Source organism: Capsicum annuum, chromosome 12, assembly GCF_002878395.1.
Source record: "Capsicum annuum cultivar UCD-10X-F1 chromosome 12, UCD10Xv1.1, whole genome shotgun sequence".
NCBI classification, from domain to species: Eukaryota; Viridiplantae; Streptophyta; class Magnoliopsida; order Solanales; family Solanaceae; genus Capsicum; species Capsicum annuum.
In genome coordinates, this window is record NC_061122.1 from 22,048,027 (window position 1) to 22,066,897 (window position 18,871).

At 33.9% G+C, this 18,871-nt stretch overlaps 1 protein-coding gene across 1 annotated transcript in view; it reads left to right on the forward strand.

The window, feature by feature from the left end:
• Nucleotides 1-754: 754 nt before the first annotated feature.
• LOC107854639 (wall-associated receptor kinase 2) overlaps nucleotides 755-18,871 on the forward strand; it is a 29,682-nt gene continuing 11,565 nt past the window's right edge. Inside the window, exons 1-2 of the mRNA XM_047400867.1 lie at nucleotides 755-1,406; nucleotides 6,876-7,369. Of these exons, the coding sequence (XP_047256823.1) occupies nucleotides 865-1,406; nucleotides 6,876-7,369 (1,036 nt within the window). The 5' untranslated portion in view covers nucleotides 755-864. The remainder of the gene's footprint in view (nucleotides 1,407-6,875; nucleotides 7,370-18,871) is intronic.

The window sequence follows — 18,871 nt, forward strand, 5'->3', positions numbered from 1 at the left end:
TGACAAGGCCCAAGGCATTGGGTAGAGCATAGTTTAGGGTAGTTTTTAAATTAGTTTAGGGTTTTATTTCAGTACTTTTTTTTTTCATTTTTGGGACTGTATTAATTGGACTGGACATTATTTTTCGTAACTCTATTTGTTGTTTGTTTGCGTATGTGTTTCTTTGTGAGTTTATTATCTCATAGTGTCATATTAGCCGATATAACCTAACAGAGCAGCCATGGTCGAACCATGGGATCGAGTGATGCCTAACACCTTCTCCCCGGTCAACAAAATTCCTTAATCGAAATTTCTATTCGTCGATCAGTTTTAAGTGTCAACTGGTTTTGGAAAAGAAATTTAAAAAGGTGACTTGGCATACCAAACAATGTCAAGTGGTGACTCTGGAGTTTAATTGAAAAATCCTTTTTCGAAACATTCTCTTTTAGTTACTTTAATAATAAAATTCCCTTTTTTTCGTAAGAAAAGAGTGCGACACTATTATTCTTCTAATTTTGAATCTCTGTCCAATAATTTAAATGTGATCTTGGTGAATTTTCTTTAAAGTATTTCAACATAACCTGCATTATTTCTAATGATTCTTTTTCTTAGTCATTTCTCGTTGACTTTGATTTTGTCAAAGTCTTTGCAGTTTGATGGGCACATTATTAAAAAGAAAAAACTATACAATTGTCAACGTAGTCGATAGTATCATCTAATCATGCCTCATTGTCATTCACAATCATAATGATCAGAAAAAGAAAACAAAGTTCCGTTGAAATTGTAATTAGTTGATTAGTGACCACTAGGAATTTTATACTAGTATCTCACGGTCAAACGTCATTTTTATCTTAGTTCTATATATGAAACCCCTCTGCTCAATTCATGCTTGCCATTTCCATTACTATCTTTAAAAAACAAAACATGCAGCTTAGGCAAGTAGCTATGTTTTCTTTCCAACTCCCCTTTTTTATTTCCTTTGCGCTCATTGTTACATTAGCCACGGCCCAAATTATCCCCACTAACACCACTTCTCCTCCTCCCACCACCACTCGTCCTCCTCCCACAAACACCACTTCTCTGCCACCCAACGCCACCCCGACAATCACTAAAGCTGCTACAATCACAAAACCAGGATGTCCGCAAAAGTGTGGGAACCTTACAGTTCCGTACCCTTTCGGGATTGGCTTAGGATCTGGTTGTGCCTTAAATTCGAATTTCGAAATCAACTGTGTCACTAATACAACAGGTTTTTCGACACCTTTCATATGGAACATTCCAGTCTATGAAATCTCGGATGCTGAAATGCGCATATCAAGTACCATAAATCGGAGGTGTTATTCATCTACAGGAATGTTGCTTCAAAATGATCCTGCTTGGATGAGTTTAGGAACTTCAAGTCCTTACAGTTTCTCTACTCTCAACAGGTACATATTGCACACCAATATATATGGCTTTGGCTTTCTGCTTGAATCATATATGCTTATACAAAATGTTTTACTACATGTATGGTTACAGCTGCCTGATTATGATCGAGAACATTTTTGTAATTGAAAATTTTCATTTTAATTTAATTAATTATATATTTACAAATTATGTAAAGTTTTTATAAATTATAATAATTAATAATTTAAATTATTTGAAGACACATAAAAAAGTTTGATTGACTCAAAATTCTATCAGTGCAACATAAATTGAGATATATTATTTAAAATTTTTGTGAAAACTATTATGGAATAGAGGGAGTAACATATATTACTTGAAAATTATCTTGAAAGTCGTATAAATTATAATAATCAACAGCTTAAAATATTGAAAACTACATAACAAATTTGATTGATTCTTTCAAATGTTCTATCAAAGCCACATAAATTGGGTCAAATAGAGTAACATATAGTAACTGAAAACTATGTCATATAAATCAATAATTAATAATTTATAATATTTAAATATCATACAAATAATTTGGTTGACTTTTTAAATTTCATTTGTGCCACTTAAATAGAGATAAAACAAAAAGGGACATATGTTGGCCTGTGCTGTCATAGACACCAATATCTAGTATATATAATAATTGCACGGTTTAAATGGTCATGTTGGGTCAAATATGTCATACTCCCTCCATTCCTTTTTACTCCCTCCGTTTCGGATTAGTTGACCCCTATGGATTTGACACGCCCACTAAAAGATCAATAAATAGAGATGTATTTTACACAACACACAAACACAAGAAAATAATGAAACGAAACAAGTACGGATAAAACAAAAGATAGATAGATTGACACAAAGAAATAAAGAGAAGGAAATCAAAGGGTATATCAAACTCTAAGACCTTACTATCATTTACCATAAGCACCAACCTCTTACGAGAACCTCACGGGAATGGAATCCCGAGCAACCTACGTTTCTCAACAATCCATAAAACTCCCAACAAGTTTCAATAAACGCACTCGCAAATGCATGCATTCATCCAAGATCATCTTTCCTAAAATGAAGAGAGTCCTAGCTATTTATAGGCCAAGGGTCATTTATTATAATTGGGACGAAAAGTAACCCTAAATGCTAATTGAGTCGCAAAGTGACCTAAAAGCTATCCAAAGTCAAATATTCATGACTACGGGCCCAAAGGTGACCCACAAGCCCAAATTAAATCGCCATATATTTGCGCCTATGCTCTCCGAGACCCAAGCTATTATTCAAATATGATGTTGCTCATTATTCCGTTGGAAGATATGATCAAACATAGCTTCTTCCCAAGCCATCCTCCAATCACGTATTTGTTTCCTTAGGATGATCAAGTCGGGGATCCTTAGATTTGGTCCTTGAAGCATAGATCCCAAAAGAGTGGAGTCAATTTGTCTTGCATCATCCTCCATTTCTTAAAGAGGATTTGTCCTCGAATCCAACTCTTTTATCAACTTGTCACCATACCTCCCTAGCTTGAAATCATTTGGTAAGAACTCCGTTAGGCTCGTCTTCATAAGGAATCCTCCTTGCATCATTCGCTGAGATCATTTGTTCATGAACCTGCACAAATGAAGGAGTGGTACTAGGTAAAATGCTAGTATCATGGTAACTAGTGAGTAATGCAGGCCCAATGTTGGAATTGTGTTTTTCAATTTGGATTTGGAGTGGTCATACAATAGTTTGTGAAACTTGTGTCGTATTTGGTAGGTTTGATAGAGTTTGGCATGGGGTTGAGGAGTAGAATAAGATGTCTTTAAACGCTCTCCAATATTTGCCATCCTACCCTCCATCCTTTCTAATCCACAATCGATGATCGACAACTTCTCATTCATGTTTGACATTTCCTTAGCCATTTGTTTCATATCTTGTCGCATCCCTAGGATTACCTCCAAGAGGCTATCAAGAGTTGTTTCATCCATAATTTTTTAGCACAATTGAGAAAAAATGAAGCAACTATTGATGGTTCATTTGAAAGTTAAATCACTTGACTCGATGATGTTGACAAAGAAAGAAATGATAAAACACACAAAAAAGAATAAAAAGGAAAATAGACTCAAAAACTAATTAATCAGTAAAGAACTTGAATTCAAAAGTTAAACCAAGAAAACAAATGAACAAAATGAACAAAGAAGTATAACACGAAGAAGAACCGACAAAAACTAATTAAACAACTAAGTAGATTGAGTAGGTATTGTTAATTAATGTTAAGAATCAAAGAGATGAAAGGAGAAATTAAGAGATAAATTTAATGGATTTAACCTTAAAAAAATGAAGTCTAGAGAGTTGATATGTGTTCAATAGGATTTGAGCTGTGTTTGAGGTGTTCTAGGCAACCTTGGCACACATCAAATGCATGCCAAACATAGAGGGGACTGTTTTGAGGTGTGGCAGCATGTTGGGCGCAGGTTGAAGGCAGGTTGGATGCAGCTGGAAGTTCCATTACTGGTTTGACCTACTTTAGATATATGGAAGCATCCCAAACGCAGGTCTAAGGTAGCAAAGGCAGATTGACTGAACAACTTGCAAATGGGGCAAAAATTGTATCATTTTGTACTTCCAATGGTCCCCCTGTGGCCTCTTCTTTGGAATATTCTTTAGGATCTTCAAAAGGTGCTTTGTAACAACGTTTTTGTACACTTTTTCTTCCTCCTTTTAGGATCAAACACCAACTTTTTGAAGAAAATACAAGATGAAGATTTGAATCTCCTCAAGAACACTAGGAACTCAAAAATCTCTAACTCTTCAACCCTTACTTGGAATGCGATGAAATTTTGAACCTAAACTTTTTTCCACTTCCTAATCACATTTCAAACCTCATTTTGCTCAAATTCTTAAAAATTTCAGATTTCAAAATCCACTTTCAATCTTCAAACTTGAGCTTCTCAACAATAGTAGATTCTCCGATTTAACTCTGATTGAGCTCAAATTCGAGACCCTAATAGTGTTAGGGAACAAGAATCTAACTCTAAAAATAAAACAAAACAACAAAATCAAAGAATCAAAATTTGACCTAGATCTAAAAATATAAATAGTGAATATTTTGATTTTTCGACATAAATAGATCCAAGATTGACTTCGTGGAAACGTAATCAAGCTCTGCTCTTATATCAAATGATACAAGAAAAAACTACGAAAACGAAAACAACACGCAAACACAAGAAAACAATGAAATGAAACAATACAAGTAAAAATAAAAGGAAAGATAGATTGACACAAAAAGATAAAGAGAGGAAAACCAAAGAGTATATCAAAACCCAAGACATTCCTACCAATTACCACAAGAACCAACCTCTTACGAAGACCTCACAGAAATCAAATTTCGAGCAACTCACGTTCCTCAACAATCTATAAAGCTCCTAACAAGCTTCAATAAAACACTCGCAAGTGCATACATTCATCCAAAATCATCTTTCCTAAAATGAAGAGAGTCCTAGCTATTTATAGGCTATGGGTCATTTATTACAATTGGATCCAAAAGTGACTCTAAATGCTAATTGGGTCTAAATCTGACCCAAAAGTCAAATACTTATGACAATGGGTCCAAAAGTGACCCACAAGCCCAAATAGCCGCATGGTTGTGCCTATGCTCTCCGAGGCCCAAGCTATTATCCCAATGCGATATTGCTCATTATTCCCTTGAAGATATAATCAAATGTATCTCCTTCCTTAGCTATCCTCCAATCACATATTTGCTTTCCTAGGATAATCAAGTCGTGGATCCTTAGGTTTGGTCGTTGAAGCATAGATCCCAAAAGAGTGGAGCCAATTTGGCTTGTATTACTTGACACACCCATTAAAAGATCAATAAATAGAGATGCATTTTACATATTTACCATTGTATGCCTTTTAAAGTGCAACAATTAATGCAATGAATAACCATTGAAATTTGATACATATTACTCCATTCCATGCATTACGTCTAGAATATTGAGTATTTATAATTGAAACTAGTAATAATCATTTAATTTTGATTTGAGAATTGAAATCTCATTTGTGCACAATTCAATAATTTTAAAAATTGTGGATGTATTAAGTATTCCTATCAATGGCAAAAAAAACATATGTATAAAATACTCTTGATTTTAGAATTTGAACAACTAAATTAAAACAAACAGTTTTTGAAAGAAGATCAACTAATACGAAATGGAGAAAATATTTGCTTCATTGGGTTGGACATACACCTTAATAAAACCTTTACTCCTATAAAGCAAAAATAAATTTTGCCAATATATCCCTAATTAAATTTTACACTCCCTCAATTTAAAAAAGAATGACCTACTTTCCTTTTTAGTTTGTTTAAAAAAGAATGACCCTTTCCTTTTTTGGCAATGTTTTTAATTCAACTTTCCACATGGCATTTTAAGACCATAAAATTAAAAGACATTTTGGTACATTTGACATAATTTTAATTTAGAACCATAAGATTCAAAAATATTTTTTATTTTCTTAAATTCCGTATTTTTAATTCAACTTTCCACATGACATTTTAAGACCATAAAATTAAAAGGCATTTTGGTACATTTGATATAATTTTAATTTAAAACCACAAGATTCAAAAGTATTTTTTATTTTCTTAAACTCCTTGTCAAGTTAATCTAGGTCATTCTTTTTGAAACAAAGGAAGTACCTTTTTTTCAAATCAATAATGATTATATTTATTGAACATGGACATAATAAAAAAAAATTGTTCAAACTATTATTGAAAGATTCAAGGAGCAAGTGTTTATGAATACAAATACAACCCAAATGAAGCAAATAAAAAGAAAAGAAGAGAGTATCAATAAATGGAAAATGACTAGAGTTAAGTTTGCTTGGGTTAATGTAAGTTTGGATTCTCAAGCAGGAAATTAAATGTCCTTGAAAAGGGGTAGTTCTCCGTAGACAAATTTTCAAGATAAAAATTGAAGTTTGTGGAACTTGATGTTTTCCTATGAGACGAGCGGAGTCAAAAGCTTAAGATCATTCAATTCCCGGGATAATCTTGTAAATCACCTAACATGAGTTACAAAAATGACCTTAAAAAATGGATAATTTATTATTTCATGACAAAATTTCAAGTTTAACAAAGTTTACTTCGCGGATAATACATTTGACTTTTGGCCTGAAAGATTTGCCCTTTAAAACAAGCACGAGATCAAAATTCTAACACCAGCCATTTCAAGGTCATTGAATGTATTTTGTTACAATCAACACATATATAAAAGAGTGTGATTTCGTGAATTACATTTGATCTGCCGGGTTACACTATTTTGACCCCATAAATGGACGGTTCATTTCGCGTTCAGTCCATTACTAAGTCAACAAACTAGCCATAACTCAATCCATTTAAACTTCTGAGTGTGAGGGTTGCGTACTACAAAAAGAGTTGACTTTGTCTTCTCCTTGCACCCTAAACTTGCTGAATTTAAATTTTGAATTTGCCTATGCAGGTTCACCGTTGTTGGCTGTGATGAAGCTGCTATAATATTTGGAAGTGACTTTGCTAATGGCTGCCCCACAGTCTGTATTAGTCCCAGTAACGTCGCTGAAGGGAGATGTATGGGTGCTGGTTGCTGCCAAATACCAATACCAAAAGGCTTGAAATTTTTCAACACAACAATGCAAAGTTCGAAACAAAATCACACTGGAGTCTGGTCTTTCAATCCATGTGGCTATTCATTTCTTGGTGAGGCCAGTCGATTCCAATTCAAGGGTCTACAAGATCTTAGTGACCTTAAATTTGTAAACAAGATTTTGGGTAATGTCCCTATTGTGTTAGATTGGGCTATTGGAACTCTTAGGTGTGCTGAAGCACACAAAAGTAACGATTATGCTTGCCTGAATAATAGCCAGTGCGTTGATTCGGACACTAGCCTTGGTGGTTATAGGTGCAGTTGTAACCCAGGTTATGAAGGCAATCCATATATCGGGCCAGGATGTCAAGGTAACTTGATTTCTCTACTGCCTCACGTTTTTTAACTTCCTTTTTATTTATAAAAATTTACCCCTTTTCACTAACCATCATGGGGGAGCTGAAATTTCAACGAGGGGATATGAGTACAAAATTTAAAACAGTAAATACGTAAAAGGAAATTACTTTTTCTTTTCAAAATAGTTGACCATTTTTTTTAAAATATTCGTTTCAATCTACTTGTCTCTTTTATGAAATCACGAATATTTTTATTATATTTTTTCAATACAGCCCTTACCATTAAATGATTAAACGAAGTGCATTACTCAAATTTATATTTTCAAAGTATAATTAATAAGATTAATTTGATTAAATAAATCCATAGTAAATATTTTCTTAAGGGAGTGTCAAGTCAATTTTTGTAATATTTAAAAATTTAGTGTATAGTATATGTATGCATAAAAAGAATTAAATCATTGGGTGTGTTCGGTACGAAGGAAATATTTTTTAAAAAATATTTTTTTATTTTCTCATGTTCGTTTCGTTAAAAATCTTGAAAAATATTTTCTCTACGAAAATAAGTTACTCCAAATAAGAAAAATGACTTCCTTAATCAAAGTTGGAAAAACAAATTGTAATGTTTATACTATTCTCAAAATCACCTTCCCCCCATCCTTCCTATCCCCTATCTCAAATCCCACCCCATTATCATGACCCTATACCAGGCCACCCTCCCTCCTCCAATAAAACAAAATATTTAATTTTTTTAAATTTATTTTTCAAATAAATTTCAAAATTTTTTTCTTACCCCATCTCTTGACCCCACCTCAAATCAGCCACCCTCCCGCCCCCTCCAAAAAAGAAAGTCGTAATTATTTATGTTTGTTTTTTAAAAAGAATCAGTTTTTTTTTTCTTGCTACACCTTCTTATCCTATTGCTCTCATTGTTTATGTTAAATATACATATATTTTTTCTAAAAAATATTTTTTTTATGTACGTAATAAAAAAAAAAAAAAAATAAACACAACTTTTTTCGTAGAAAAATTTGCCAATATTTTTCTCGTACCGAACAAACACTTAATCTGTATATATTTTTTTTAATGGAGTCCTAAACATCCCCCTTTCTGCCTGGTTTGACTTGAGATATTTAAATTTATTCTTTATTCTTTTTTCTTTCTTCTTTGTTTTGGGGGGAGGGTTTGGGGGTTGGTGGAGGATCTTTTCCATCATTTGTGAGGAATTTGTTATCGCACTTATAGTCCTTTAAACAATAGTACCTGAAAATGAAACCTTGCTGCACTAATTAATATACGTGTTGAATATATTATCTGCTTTTTTTTTCTTTCCCAGGAGCTTTCATTTTTGCTCCTTTAATGACTCAAATTAGTAACCTAAGAATAGAAGGTGAAGAGTGGTTATTGTGTGAGCAACCATATCTTATATATATACTTTTCTGTTCAAATACTAATCCTGGACGTAATTTAAATTAAATCTTTTGCTCCTTCTTCCTCTACGACGACATATAGGGAAGAAGAGGTGCATACATAATTTCCTTAGCATAATGAGGTATAGATGCATCAAAATTATTTACCCGTCCAAAGGTTATTTGAGCTAAAATAAGGATTATGTTGGCGAAATTAAAATAAAATTACAACTGAAAATTACAAGTGAAGAAAATAAAGAAATATATCTTCTTTTATTCTTCGGTTGAGGCGCGGAAATCTCAATTTCTTTAAAGAGATTCAAGCCCACTACAACAAATTGTTTCATCGATCCAGCAGTAATCTTCTTGACTTGTTCCCTCGATACAACAGTTCAACAAAAAGAACACCCCCCTTTAACTAATAAATTCTCTTTTTACTAAATTTTGTAAATTCTATATTATCTTGTACTAAAAAAACATGCAAGGTCATCACTATTTATAGGTGAGGAAATCTTTCATGCAATGATAGGAAGAATAAATAAATAATAAAGAGGGAAGATCAATGACCTATATGTTACAAGAGTTAAAAAAGTAACGAAGAAAATAATAATAGAAGTAATAAAAGTTATAAAAAATTTATGTCCACATTCTTACCACTAACTCACAATGAATAATTGTCCTAAAAAAAAAAAACTAGTGGGATTAAAGAGGTTGCATGCTGTGGCAGTGTAAAGGTTAGAAGAGAATGACACATATTGCATGCCTCCAAACGTCCAAATTATAGACATAAATGGCACAAAATGGATGTGCAACTGATGGAGTTATACCACACTTACTGACACTATCTAAATCATTATAATATATAAATTAAGTTAATATTAAAATGTTTAAAATCGTTAATTCTCCACTCAATTTAATATTAACAAGAGAGTCTACTAATCGAAGAAAGACTATCATGCATAATGATGGTGTGCTCTGCATTAAACCTTTACTTAGTAAAACAATAATTTTTACTCCAGAGTCATAGTGATCTCAGACTTGAAGTCTTGAACTATGACTGCTTAAAGAAAATAAAAAATTACTGCTTACACATAATAGTTAAGGCGTTGACATGATCTTAATAGACAACACATTACGGCCTTGTGCTATCCCGATTTCATGAGTGTCTTTAAGAATGAGCCTAGTTCTCATAGGAAGTCGCCTACCTCCACACTCACATAGGAAAAATCTGTTGAGAGTGCTCCTGTAATTTTAGCACCCCACTCATACGAGCTACAGATTTTCATCAAGATTTTTCTAAACTCAACCTCACAATCATTACAGGTAAATGCACTCACGCTATAGGGAGGGATAAATAAAATAGTGCATTTTTCATAACAAGTCATGTGTGATTCGTTTTTCCCATTGAACCTGGTTATAAGATCTTTAGTCACCAGACTGGGTTTTCTGGCATACGACTTAAGAATTTATAGACTTCAATCTCATTGTTGGGTTATTGGGCTTTTTTCCTTCCTATGTGGATAAATGAATCCCAATTTGGACCAACCCATTTTTGCCCATGGGCCCATTACTATGAGGCATATATATTGATCTTTTTAGATCTTATTCACCATCACAAAAGAGAGTTTTCAGCAACTAAAGAGAGAAAAACAAAGGTGTTGCTTTATGTTGATGACATGCTTGCTGTTGGTCATAATGCTTGCAGGATTCAAAAGTTGAAGCAAGAGTTGAGTAAGTCTTTTTCTATGAAAGACTTAGGATCAGGAAAGCAGATTCTTGACATGCAGATTGTCTGTGACAGAAAGTCCAAGAAGTTGTGGTTATCACAAGAGAAGTATATTCATAAAGTACTTCGAAGGTTTAACATGGACAAGGCTAAGGTTGTCAGTACACCTTTAGTTATGCACTTCAAGTTGAGCATGAAGCAGTGTCCTTCCAGTGATGATGTTTGTAATGGTTTGCACAAGATCGGATATTGCTCATGTTGTTGGTGTTGTTAGCCGTTTTCTTTCTAATCTGGGAAGAGAACATTGGAATACTATGAAGTGAATTATGATATATCTTTGTGGCACTTCTAGTCTGAGTTTGTGTTTTGGTACAGGAAAGCCTATTCTTTGTGGTCATACTGATTCAGATATGGCTGGTGATGTTAATACTCCCAAGTCTACTTTAGGGTATTTGATTACTTTTATAGGGGGAGCTGTGTCTTGGCAATCTAGGTTGCAAAAATGTATTGCTCTATCTACTACAGAAGCTGAGCTTATTGCTGTCATTGAAGCTTGTAAAGAATTACTTTAGATGAAGAGATTCTTTGGGGAACTTGATTGTGCTCAAGAGAGGTATGTGCTTCATTGCGATAGTCAAAGTGCCATACATCTTGTCAAGAATCCTATTTTTCATGGTTGGTCTAAACACATTGATGTGAGATACCATTGGATTCGGGATGTGTTGGATTCTAAGTTGCTTGAACTTGAGAAGATTCATACAGATGATAATAGTTCCAACATGATGACTAAAGTTTTGCCAAAAGGGAAGTTTGAATATTGTTGCATGATCGTCGGGATGGCGGTCTCCTCCACATAGTCGGGAGGCGGAGAATTGTTGGGTTATTGGGTTTTTTTTTCTTGCTATGTGGATAAATGAAGCCTAATTTAGATCAACCCACTTTTGCCCATAGGCCCATTAATATGGGGCATATATATTGATCTTTTTAGTTCTTATTCACCATCACAAAAAGAGAGTTTTCAGCAGCCAAAGAGAGAAAAATAAAATTGATTTTCGCACCTAAATTTCAGCCACAATTGTCAACTTCAAATTGCGATTCCCGCTTCGTTTCTTGTCCGATTGAGCTGATTTTTGGAATGATTATTTATCTCATCTCAATATTTGATTAAGAACTGACATAGATTGATTTGGTAGCCTGTATCTCCTGTTCTTCATTCCCAAACAGTAGCTGCATTTTTTATGCTTTCACTCCTTTATTTCTCTAGTGTTTGGTGCTGTGGTTTATGTATTGTTTCTTGTTGTTTGGCACTTTTTTGGTGGCCATTTTGGAGGACAATATTGTAACTCTTTGGTGATTATATTGGAGGTTTGATCCCGCGGTTTTTTACTCTTTACACCGAAGAATTTTCCATGTAAATTTGGTGTCTTGTGTGATTGCCTTTATTCTTGCCCTATTGCATTTGTGTGGTAATTCATTTGATGCCATATTACTTTTTTTTTGCTTGGTTGGCTTGTCTTCTCTTGGTTCAAGTTGAAAGGGAAAGTTTAGTCTTGAATATTTTTCGCTGCTACCTCATCGGGCTCTTTGATTGTGTACCCGTCTTTCCTAATAAGTTGTATCAGAGTGTTGGTTGTAGTTGATTGTAGATTTGAATGATGAAGACAAATATGAGCAAGATGGTGTGTTTGAATAGCAGTAACTATCATACTTGGAAAGGCAAGATGAAAGATCTTTTATTTGTCAAGAAAATACATCTACTTGTGTTTGCATCTACTAAACCTGAATCCATGACAGATGAGGATTGGAAATTTGAGCACTTACAGGTTTGTGGCTATATTAGACAATGGGTTGAAGATAATGTTAGAAATTATATTGTGAATGTTAGAAGTTTGTGGGACAAGTTCGAGACACTTTATGCTTCGAAGACTTGCAATAACAAGTTGTTTCTGCTTAAGCAATTGATGAATATCAGGTATAAAGAGGGCAGTCCTATTTCTGATCATATTAATGATTTTTAGGGTGTCTTTGGCCAGCTTTCTGGAATGGGTGTAAAGTTCGATGAAGAAATTCAGGGACTTTGGCTTTTTAATACTCTGTCTGACTCTTGGAAAAATCTTCGAGTTTCTTTGACTAATTCTGCTCCCAGTGGTATTGTAACTATGGAATATGTTAAGAGTGATGTCTTGAATGAAGATATGAGAAAAAAATCTCAGGCCTCATCTTCTTCATCTTCACACTCTGATGTTTTGGTTACTGAAGAAAGGGAAAGAAACAAGTCCAGAGATTCAAATAATAGAGATACAAGTAGAAGAAAGTCAAGGTCCAAATTCAAGAATGTTACATGTGACTATTGCAACAAAAAGGGGCATATCATGAAATATTGTTACAAGCATAAGAGAGATATAAGACGACAAAAGAAAAAAGACGATAATGAAAATCGTGTTGCTGTTGTTGCTAATGATGCTCTTCTTGTTGCTTGTGGTGAGAATGCCACTAATCTTGTTCGCGATGAGTCTAGCTAGTTTGTGAATTATGGTGCTACATCTCATGTTGCGCCAAAGAAGGAATTATTTTCTTCTTATACTCTAGGTAATTTTGGGATGTTGAAAATGGGCAATAATAATGAAGTTAAAGTACTTGGCAATGGCACGATTTGTTTTAAAAGTAACAATGGTTCCAAACTAGTTCTCAATAATGTCAAGCATGCTCCAGATGTTCGCCTGAATTTGATTTCTGTAGAAAGTCTTGATGATGAGGGTTATGTTAATACCCTTGATGCTGGCCAGTGGAAGCTTACTAGAGGTTCGATGATTATGGCTCGAGGTGAAAAGTTGTCTAACTTGTACGTATTTCAGGGCTCTACTTCTAGAGGCTTGATAAACTTGGTGGAGAATGATATTTCATCAGAATTGTGGTATAGAAGGTTGAGTCATATGAGTGAGAAGGGGATTGATAGTTTGACTAAGAAAAATTTTCTTTCTGGAGTAAAACAAGCAAAGTTAAAGAAGTGTGTTCATTGCTTAGCCGGTAAACAGAAAAGAGTTTCTTTTCAGAGTCATCCGCCTTCAAGAAAGCTCGATTTGCTGGAGTTGATGCATTCTGATTTGTGCAGTCCTTTTAAAGTAAGGTGTCATGGTGGTGTACTTTACTTTGTGACTTTTATTGATAATCATTCTTGCAAACTCTGGGTATTTCCTTTGAAGTCCAAGGATCAAGTACTTGATGTGTTCAAGAATTTTCAGGCCTTGATTGAAAGACAGACAGGGAAGAAATTGAAATACATCCATTCAGATAATATTGGTGAGTATATTGGTCTTTTTGATAGATATTGCAGAGAGAACGATATTCGGCATCAGAAAACTCCTCCAAAGACTCCTCAGTTGAATGACTTAGCAGAGAGGATGAACAGAACACTAGTTGAGAGGGTTAGATGTATGCTTTCAGATGCTAAGCTGCCAGATTCCTTTTGGGAAGAAGCACTTAATACGGTTGTTTATGTTATTAATTTATCTCCTATTATTGCTTTGAATGGTGATGTCCCTGACAGAGTTTGGTCTGGTAAAAATGTTTCTTATGATCATCTTAGAGTCTTTGGGTGTAAATCTTTTTTGCATATTCCTAAGGATGAAAGGTCAAAGGTGGATGTTAAACCTAGGCAGTTCATCTTTATTAGTTATGGTCAAGATGAATTTGGCTATCATTTCTATGATCCAGTTGAGAAGAAACTTGTTAGAAGCCGTGATGTTGTGTTCTTTAAAGACCGAGCAATTGAAGATTTTGACAAAGCTGAGAAGGTTGATTCTCAGAGTAGTGAAAGTCTAGTTGATGTTGATCCAGTTCCTTTGACTACTACTCCCGAAGAAAATCTTCATGATAATGAAAATCAAGTTGATAATAAAGATGATAATCATGTTCAGAATGACCAGTATGATATTGTTAATGCTCCAGTGCAAGTTGATATGGTTGATCAGCAACCAGTTGTTAATGTTCTAGAGAGTTCTCTCAGATGATCTATTATAGAGAGAATACCTTCATCTCGTTATTCTCCCAATGAGTATGTACTCTTGACTGATGGGGGAGAACCTGAGAGTCTTGATGAGGCCATGGAAAGTGAAGAAAAACAAAAGTGGTTTGATGCTATGGAAGATGAAATTAAATCTTTGCATGATAATCATACCTTTGATTTGGTTAAGCTTCCTAAAGACAAAAAAGCTTTGAAAAATAGGTGGGTTTTTTGGGTGAAGAATGAAGATGGTAATCCAATTCCATGGTACAAAGCTAGATTGGTTGTGAAGGGATTTAACCAGAAAAACGGAGTTGATTTTGATAAGATATTTTCTCTGGTTATAAAGATGTCATCCATTCGTGTAGTTCTAGGCTTAGCTACAAGTCTAGATTTAGACATTGAGCAAATGGATCTTAAAACTGCTTTTCTCCATGGTTACATAGATAAAGAAATTTATATGGAGCAACCCGAAGGTTTTGAAGTGAAGGGAAAAGAGAATTATGTTTGCAAATTGAATAAGAGCTTGTATGGTTTGAAACAAGGTCCTAGGCAGTGGTACAGGAAGTTTGGTTCCTTTATGAGTCAGTAGGGCTTCAAGAAGACTACTTCAGACCATTGTATTTCTGTGCAAAAATTCTCTGATGGTGACTTTATTATTATGTTGCTTTATGTTGATGGCATGCTTGTTGTTGGTCATAATGCTTGCAGGATTCAAAAGTTGAAGCAAGAGTTGAGTAAGTCTTTTTCTATGAAAGACTTAGGACCAGCAAAGTAGATTCTTGACATGCAGATTGTCCATGATAGAAAGGCCAAGAAGTTGTGGTTATCACAAGAGAAGTATATTCATAAAGTACTTCGAAGGTTTAACATGGACAAGGCTAAGGTTGTCAGTACACCTTTAGCTATGCACTTCAAGTTGAGCACGAAGCAATGTCTTTCCAGTGATGATGAGAAAGAAGATATGAAGAAAGTTCCTTATGCTTCAGCTGTTGGTAGTTTGATGTTTGCACAAGACCCGATATTGCTCATGCTGTTTGTGTTGTTAGTCGTTTTCTTTCTAATCTAGGAAGAGAACATTGGAATATTGTGAAGTGGATTATGAGATATCTTTGTGGCACTTCTAGTCTGAGTTTGTGTTTTGGTACAAGAAAGCCTATTCTTTGTGGTCATACTGATTCAGATATCACCGGTGATGTTTACACTCGCAAGTCTACTTCAGGGTATTTGGTTACTTTTGTAGAGGGAGCTGTGTCTTGGCAATCTAGGTTGCAAAAATATGTTGCTCTATCTACTACAGAAGCTGAGCTTATTGCTGCCGTTGAAGCTTGTAAAGAATTTCTTTGGATAAAGAGATTCTGGGGGAACTTGGTTGTGCTCAAGAGAGGTATGTGCTTCATTGCGACAGTTAAAGTATCATACATCTTGGCAAGATTTCTACATTTCATAGTCGGTCTAAACACATTGATGTGAGATACCATTGGATTCGGGATGTGTTGGATTCTAAGTTGCTTGAATTTAAGAAGATTCATATGAATGCTAATGGTTCCGACATGATGACTAAATCTTTGCCAAGAGGGAAGTTTGAAAATTGTTGCATCATCGTCGGGATGGCGGTCTCCTCCACATAGTTGGGAGGGAGAGAATTGTTGGGTTATTGGATTTTTTTCCTTCCTATGTGGATAAATGAAGCCCAATTTAGACTAGTCCACTTTTACCCATAGGTCCATTACTATGGAGCATATATATTGATCTTTTTAGGTCTTATTCACCATCACAAAAAGAGAGTTTTCAGAAGCCAAAAAGAGAAAAACAAAGCTGATTTTCGCACCTAAATTTCAGCCTCAACTGTCAACTTCAAATTGTGATTTCTGCTTTATTTTTTATCCGATTAAGATGATTTTTGGACTGCTTGTCCCTCTTATCTCAATCTTTGATTATAAACTGACGGAGCTTGATTTGGTGGCCTGTAGCTCCTATTCTTCATTCTCGAACAGTAACTGCATTTTTGGTGCTTTCACTCTTTTATTTCTCTAGTGTTTGGTGCTGTGGTTTATGTATTGTTTCTTGTTGCTTGGTACTTGTTTGGTGGTCATTTTGGAGGACAATATTGTAACTCTTTGGTATTATAGTGGAGGTTTGGTCCCGTAGTATTTTACTCTTCACAACAAAGGGTTTTCCACGTAAATTTGATGTCTTGTGTTATTGCCTTTATTCTTTCCCTATCACATTTGTGTGGTAATTCATTTTCTGCCATATTACTTTGTTTTTCTTGATTTGCTTGTCTCCTCTTGGTTCAAGTTGAAAGAAAAAGTTTAGTCTTAGGTATTTTCCGCTTCTACCCCGTTGGGCTCTTTGATTGTGTGACTATCTTTACGAACCCTCATCCCTTTGATGTGCTCCAGACCTTTTCTCTTGCTAAATCCTTAGTCAATGGATCTGCAAGATTTTCACAAGATTAACATAATCAACATAATGGTACCATTTGTCAAATATGATGACATATTATTGTGTTTTCTCCTTATAAGTCTGGATTTATCATTGTAATAGTAATTTTGAACTCTATCAATTGCAGCGATGCTATCACAATAAATTAAAATAGGAGGAATTAATTTTTCAAAATAAGATATTTGAGATAACAAATCTCTCAATCAATTCTTTTCCTCACTAGCTGAAGCTAAGCAATTAGTTCAGCCTCCATGGTAGAGTTACCAAAAATAGTTTATTTTTTAGATTTCTCACAAAATAGCACCATCACCCAAAGTAAAGAAAATATAACCAGTCGTAGATAAGGAATTATCTGATAAAGTGTTTTAGTCAGCATCACAAAAGTCTTTAAGTACAACAGGATATTTTTTATAAAACAAATCACAATTTTTTGTTCCAATTAATTATTTCATTACTCTCGATATAACATGCCAATGTCCATTAACTGGCTTGCTAGTAAACCTGTTAAGTACTCCTACTGCATATGCAATATCAGACTTAATGCAATCAATCACATATCTCAAACTTCCAATTATGCTAGCATATTTCTTTTGATTTATAACATCATTTTCACTTTCAATAGAAAACAAGTGAACACTAGAATCAAATGGAATTACAACATGCTTGCAATCAAGGAAATTATATATTTTTAAAATTTTCTCAATATAATTTGACTGGTCACGAAAAATTCTATCACTTGTTCTAGTAATTTTTATTCCTAGAATTAAATTTTTCTCACGAAGATCTTTCATATCAAAATGATGTCTAAGAATGTTTTTAGTCTCTCCAATAACATTTCTGTTAGAGCCAAAAATTAATAAATCATCAACATATAAACAAATAATAACATGCGAATTATTTCAAGACTTAAGATATATGCAATTTCTACACTCATTTGTTTTAAAGTCATTATCAATCATGCAACAATCAAATCATGTCATTGCTTTGGTACCTGTTTCAAGCCATATAGAAATTTAGTAAGTTTGCACTTTGCTTTTTCGGCCAGTTTCAATAAAAATGCTCGGTTTATTTTATGTAAATCTCTTCATTTAGGTCTTCATTTTAAAAAACAGTTTTTACATCCATTTGATGAATTTGTAAATAAAATATTATAACAATAGCAACTAAAAGTCTAATAGATGTAATTCTAGTTACCGTAGAAAAAGTATTAAAAAATTCTAGGCCTTTTAGTTATTTAGAACCTTTAGCCGCTAGCCTAACTTTGTATTTATCGACAGATTCATTCAATTATAACTTTTTACGTAAGATCTATTACATCCAATTGTTTTACCACCCGGTGGTAAATCAACTAGCTTTCAAGTTTTATTGAAAATTAGTGATTTCATTTCATCATTTACAACCTCTTTTAAAAAATAACATCATGTGAAGATAAAGCTTCTTTTAAAGTGATAGGGTCATCTCCAACGTTAAAAACATAATAATCAGGATCAAAATCTTTTTCTACTCTGGCTCATTTACTTCTTAACTCAAAATCATCATTCTTCTTATTTTTCAACATAGAAGTAGAAGTAGGTAGTGATAAAATATTTTCTTGAATCCTCTGACCCCCACTATTTTTAGAATCAAATAGAAATTTATTTTCATGAAAAATAGAATCACCGAATTTTATTATCATACTATTTTAAAGATTAAAAAATCTATAGGTTATACTATTTGAAGCATAACCAAGAAAAGTATAGGTAGTAACTTTTTTACCCAACTTAGAAATTTTAGAATCCATTAACCTTACATAGATTAAACAACCCCAAACTCTTAAATATCCCAAACTTGACTTATGAACTTTTCACAACTCAAAAGGTGTTAATTTGGTCTTTTATGAGGCACACGATTCAATAAATAACAAGCAGTCAAAAAAGCTTTACCTAAAAAAATTT